The 6,325-nt window shown below is 32.1% G+C and overlaps 1 protein-coding gene across 1 annotated transcript in view; it reads right to left on the bottom strand.

The window, feature by feature from the left end:
* Positions 1-2,100: 2,100 nt before the first annotated feature.
* The window catches only part of LOC107852288 (aminotransferase ALD1, chloroplastic), a 13,307-nt gene continuing 9,082 nt past the window's right edge, over positions 2,101-6,325 (bottom strand). Inside the window, exons 5-10 of the mRNA XM_016697350.2 lie at positions 4,459-4,521; positions 4,241-4,345; positions 4,026-4,076; positions 3,169-3,489; positions 2,873-3,079; positions 2,101-2,775 (exon numbers count right to left, since the gene is read on the bottom strand). Coding sequence (XP_016552836.2) covers positions 2,482-2,775; positions 2,873-3,079; positions 3,169-3,489; positions 4,026-4,076; positions 4,241-4,345; positions 4,459-4,521 — 1,041 coding nt within the window. The 3' untranslated portion in view covers positions 2,101-2,481. The remainder of the gene's footprint in view (positions 2,776-2,872; positions 3,080-3,168; positions 3,490-4,025; positions 4,077-4,240; positions 4,346-4,458; positions 4,522-6,325) is intronic.

Raw genomic sequence — 6,325 nt, forward strand, 5'->3', positions numbered from 1 at the left:
AAAAGGTACAAGATTAGCAGCAGAATTATAAGAAGAATCAAAATAACTCGGTGCAAGACAAAATTAATGAAATGAAATAAGTTTTAAGGAAGCTGACAGAAAATTATGAATAGAATCATAAGGCTAATCTAAAAAATAATGGCTTGGAAATCTGAAGTTTTAAGAGATAAATGTGAGGCCTCCTAGAGATCTTCCTCCACTGATGTAGATTCCACCCAATGCATGTTAATTTGATTATTATATGAAATGAAAAAGATTTGAGTGAAAGAACGATGGGAGAAGCATCTAAAATAGTAATTGAGAGGCAAAAGAATAAAGTTTTGAGAGAAAGAGTTGCAGGAGATCTCACTCGAGGTTTAGAAACCTACATATTCCATTCTCATAGAAACATATCTAGTACAAAGAATAGATGTCATGCACCGAGTTTTTTGATCTCTATCCCGCATTGAAGTTTTACGAGCCTAATTTTGAGAGTTTCTTGCAACACTGTGGCTATTCCAATAAATCCATATTAAATTAAACTTTAATAGAAGTATAATTTTTTGTTGCTTCATAACATGACTTAAAAAGTATGAAAAATCCTTAGTCATGGTATATTTGTGTATGTGTTTATTTTATAAGATTTTTATAATTTATTAATATTTAAACAGAGATGTAATCAATTCCACACTTATTCTTCAACATAATATAACACAATAAGACCTTAGGTTGTATGAGGAGCATGTTATCTTGGTTTGGGTTGGACTATTCACATGAAATGAGTCAAACTTTAACCTAAAGACACGAGTTATTACAACACCTTCTTAATATTCTTGCTCTTGTTCTTAGTATTATTTTTACATAGGATGAATACTAACATATATGAGAAATTGATGTTATTTATGAGTAAATATTTTAGGATCTTAGTTCTCTCAAGGATCCTAATAAGTATATATATGGGCCCAGGTTTTGACATCTATTGTTTTTCATAATTAAAAATATTATGGATCAATGATTGAAAATATTTTGTCTTTATTTTTAAAGATGCAGTAGCGGGAATGTTAAAAAATTGTTGAAAATTTTTCTTCACATGTAGTCGTTCAAGAAAAATCTTTATTATCATCAAATTAGTTTCAACTTGATTTGAACTCGCCAAAACCTGACTTCAATTACTGGCTCTGATATCACTTGTTGAGACCAAAATAGTCAGGGTGATATGCGAAAGGTAATTATTACAAACTTTCAACGATGATAAATCATTCAACAAAAAAAATATACAACAATGCATAATACTTTAATAGGATTTGCTTGAGAATGACCTCACCCCCCTCCCCCTTCCAACCCCCAAAAAAACTCTCTTAATGATTAGATTATGTCATTATGGATGTCATTTTTGTTGTTGTTGTGGGAAAGATAGATCTTCCCTGCACAGAAGTTCCAACATTTCATCCAAGAAAGAAATAGCCATATATGGAACAAATCTAAATTTTTCCTTCAGAAACAAGTAAAAAACAATTATGATAACATCTTGACTTTCATTAAAATAAAAGTGAAGTTCAAATATAGTAAGCAAATTAGTGCAAAACCCTAACAATGTCTACCCTCTACCAAGAAGGTGGCTTAAAATTTTTTTGCTAAAGGTATGTAACTACCTATGTGTTTCCACCATTTATGTCAAATTATTTTTATTTACTAAAAATTACACAAATACACAATTTATGTTTCCACTATTACAAAAAATTCCAGCTCCCCTAAACATATTTCAAAAATCCCAACATATACATAGAATGTTATGTATATGTCGGTTATATTATGTATATTAATAGGGAGAGAGAACAAAGTAATTAAAAAAGTAGAAGAGAGTGTAATTACTTCCAAAAGGGTTGATATTTATGTTATTTGGCCAATTATTTATGATAGAGTACTCACTTATTGGAAGTGACCCTCAACTTACTCCAATTCTTATAAATATTATACGTTCAATTCGAGTTGCATATCTGAATATGTAATGAGAGAGTTTGCAAAAGTTGTTTCAATATTGCAATTCACTTTATGAATGAAACGGGCGTCTTTGGTAATTCACGAGCAAACAACAAATAAAAAGAGCGTGTCAACTAAATATTTAGATGGAAACCAAGTGGATCTTATTAAGTGTAAAACATCCTAATCAGAAGTTGGAAGCAACTCTTAAGTGAAAATAGAGAACGAAAGTAAGCTAGTGTTTGACTATAGATTCCCAAATATTTTTGACAAGTTATTTTTGAGTGAAGATTTGATGAAATTTCACCTTCTGTTTGGTAATAGATTTGAGAAACATATTTCACTTTTAAAAGTTTATAAAAATTGAAATTTTAACCAAATATTAGTAGTAATTACTATTTAAAAATTTGAATTATTTGTCAAATAATGACAAATTATATGATCAAATACTTTATGTCTAGTTTCTAGGAAGAAACTAGTTGGGAAATCTATTGACCAAAGGAGTCCTAAGTAATAATTTGTCTAGCAAAGTAAGGTTTTGAGTCTTTTGGAAGCTTCTAATATGTTCTCTCTCTGTCCAAAAGCGGAAACCCTTATGTACCCTTCACCAGCTGGACCAAACCCAATTCCAGGGACTGTAATAATGTGAGTCTTGTCAAGAATCCAATTGAACACATCCCATGATCTGGATCCTGGGAAATGAACCCAAACATAAGGTGCATTGCTACCTCCATAAACTCTGAAGCCCAACGAATTAAAAGTTTCAGCTAAAATCTTTGCATTCTCCTTGTAGTAGTCTACCTTACACATAACTTCCTGGAGTACATTGTACAAAGGTAAGAAAAATTTAACACTTTTTCAACATCGATCTAGCATAGCTTTTCTCAAATTCAAATCTCCTGAACATACATACCTTGAAACCCTCTCGGGTGAGGCAAGCTAGTCCACCAGCCTGAGCTATGTTGGAAGCACCATTAAAGCTCGTACATATAATGCGATTAAAATCCTGAATAACAGGAAATCCATTTAAATAGAGGAGTTCCTTAGGCACTACAGTCCATCCCAGACGAACACCTGTGAACCCAGCAATCTTTGAGAAGGATGAGATCTCAATGGCAACCTGCAGCAAGAAATAATAATTGTAGATGAGTTTCTAAATATAATTATTCATTAGACAAGTCTCACTTGATCAGTTCCAGAGAATAATACCTTTCTCGAACCAGGGATCTCATAAATTGATTTAGGGCTTGAGTCTGAAACATAAGCTGCATAAGCGGCGTCATAGACAATAATTGAACCATTTACTTGTGCAAACTCTACAAGTTGTTGCAATTGCTGCCTTGATGCTGCATGACCACTAGGATTGTTTGGAGAGCAGAAGAAGATAACATCTGTCCTTGCAGTGTTGGCCAGATCTGGGAAGAAATCATTCTCTGGGGTGCACTTCATGTACTTGATATTTCCATATCTTCCCGAGTCATTCTTCAAATCACCACTCTGACCCATAATCACACTTGAATCTATGTATCCCTGTTTTTCCGCATCAAATAATTTGTTCCACAAAATTTAATTTTTCATTTGGGTGAATTTCTTAAGTAGTGTCATTACTAGATCTTACACTCCATTAATGTTGAGAAACAATGTAAATTGTTTGTTTTTTAACGCTACCTAAATGATAATCTTGTATATTAGTTACCTGTTACCACAAGTGAAATACGCTGACAACACAAAAATTCTTCTTCACACTATTACGAGTATTTTTAGGGCTAGTTTGTTTTGGAAACATGTTATCCCAGGATAAGTTATATCCCGGGATTTTTGTTTCACCGTCAATGTGAGATAAAATTAACGTTACAATCGCGAGATAAGTTATCCAACAACCATTTTATTACAACCAAACATGGGGATAAACTTATTCTAAAATTAATGTCATGAGTAGTTATCTCTTATTTCTCATACCAAACAATATAAAGTGTATAATAAGTTGAAATATCTACTTCCAATGGTTTGTTCTTGATTCATTAATTTTTCTTTATTGGGATGGGAGGAGAAGAGGAACTACTCACTGGAAATGATGGATCCTGCACAGCAATTGACACATTGGAACCCAAAAGAAGCTGCAAATGAAGGATCAATCAGGACCATAAGTAGAATTTATTGTGTCACAAGTAAAATAGACATGTCAAAGAAGTAATTTTTTCTTTTCCACTAAGCTATTTTTAGTATAGTTCGCATAATATTAACGTGATAACTTGGGAGCTTTGGATAATAACTTAGATACCTGAACTCTTGAGAGATCACATTGTGCGCCATCAGATACAAAAATCTCAGTATCTTCTACCGAAAGTTCTTTATATAACATTTCTGCAATTGCTCTTCTTAGTTCCTATGAAATTCAATAGACAAAATTGCATTCTCTCCATACTTCTTTGTATACGTGTTTGATCAACAAGAAAAAAGATGCACGTTTAACTAAAAAAAGAAAAAAGTATGCTCCACCTTGTTCCCTCGTTCCAGTCCGTAGCCAGCATACCCTTGAGGTGTGGAAAGATCACGTGCGTACTGCAAATGAAAACTATCAATCATATGAAGTAATTTGTACATTTACAAGTTTATTGTTGGTTGGAATGGCTAATATAGCGTGCAATGTACCGAATTCAAAGTTAAAAATTTCTGTGGCAGATCTGGCGTGTGGAATATAAATATTCAGGGGAATTAAGTCGTTTTTGCCTGAATGATACGTACACAAGCGGATAAGTCTATCCAATCAGTAAACCTTTGGGAAACTCATAAATTAATTTTGGCTTAAGCTATGTAGTAACTAGTACATGAGTTAAAAGAGGCATCACAATAGTTTAACATACAAAGCCTCTTTATTTTCATCTTTATCATTAAAAGTACGATATATTTCTTCTTTAGATCAGACAACCAACCAAAGCATTATAAGACCGTACAAACGGTTGAGCAATACTCTACGGCTACGAGGTTATTTAAATTTAATAAAATTAATTTATGAGCTTCAATATATGATAATTTACCTTTTATAAAATACTATATTACATTGATGATGTAAGAATGAGTTATTATATTACATTACATCTGTCAATATAAAAAAAAAAAATTCTTTAGATATTTTTCGTATTCAAAGGAGATTTTGGAATAACTATATTCAAAATAGGGTTTTGGGTCGATTTGACAGTAAAATTAAATCAAAACGTAGAAATGATGTACAATAATTTCATTACAAAAAGATTAACTTGACAAAAATCTGATCTGATTTGTAATAACATACCTAAAGTTTAGGAGGGGTCTATTACCCTCATAATTTTTTTTAAACTGAAATATATGGATGGATGGATGGATAGATAGATGGATAAAAGTAAATAAATATGTAAAACGGAAAAGTGACAAATATAATATGCATTTGAATTATAATAAATGATGCATATACACTCTCTGTCATACTTTGGGTACATATATGTCTTTATGATTAATAAAATAGTACTATATGCTCCTCACACTAATGGTAGAGGCATATGTGAACCCAATGTATGACAGAGCATAGATACAAACTATTTATCATAGTTCGGAGATATATTTGTCCCTTTTTTATTTTAATTTATTTTATTCCAAATAATTAACCCAAACCTACTATCTGATCCAATAAACATAGAACCCGATTTCAAACCAACTCGTTTTGATTTCTACTTTTTGTTCCAAATCTGATACTCCCTCTATTTTTCTCTTAAACGTGAACCCCAATCAAATTGAATGATTGATCGCTGCTGCTAGTTATTGTTTACATGTTGGATGGAGTGGAGATTAGACTAGAGGTTAGCTGGAGCTAAGGGTTGCAGTGATGGTACACCGGTGGGGTGTTTTCAGTTCGACGAAAACCGTGGCTATGTAGTATTGGCCGGTGACAGATAGTGTTTTTTTTTACGAATTTTTGCTAAAAATTAAAATATGAGGGGTTCAATTTATTTGGTGTTGTTTTTGGGTGCTATGATGTTTTTTTTTAAAGAAAAAAAAAAATGATTGTAGTAGGTGTTATTGTATTGTGTGTATATATTGTTATAAGGATAGAAAAAAGGCGTCTGTTAGATTGGCGTCTTTTGAATTTTAATTGGGACAGGGTTGAGTAGTGGTTTTATTGGCTCGGGTAATGGGTTTGGGTTAATTTTTTTGGATAAAAAAGTTAAAACGAAAAAGAACAAATATACCTCAAAACTATGATAAATGATATATTTTCCGTTATATTTTAGGTACACATATGCCCCTACCGTTAATATGAGGACATATATGTACCATTTCATTAACCGTAGAGGTATATATGTCGTATCCAAAGTTTTACAGAGGGTATATA

The sequence above is a fragment of the Capsicum annuum genome, chromosome 11 (genome assembly GCF_002878395.1).
Source record: "Capsicum annuum cultivar UCD-10X-F1 chromosome 11, UCD10Xv1.1, whole genome shotgun sequence".
Taxonomy (NCBI): domain Eukaryota; kingdom Viridiplantae; phylum Streptophyta; class Magnoliopsida; order Solanales; family Solanaceae; genus Capsicum; species Capsicum annuum.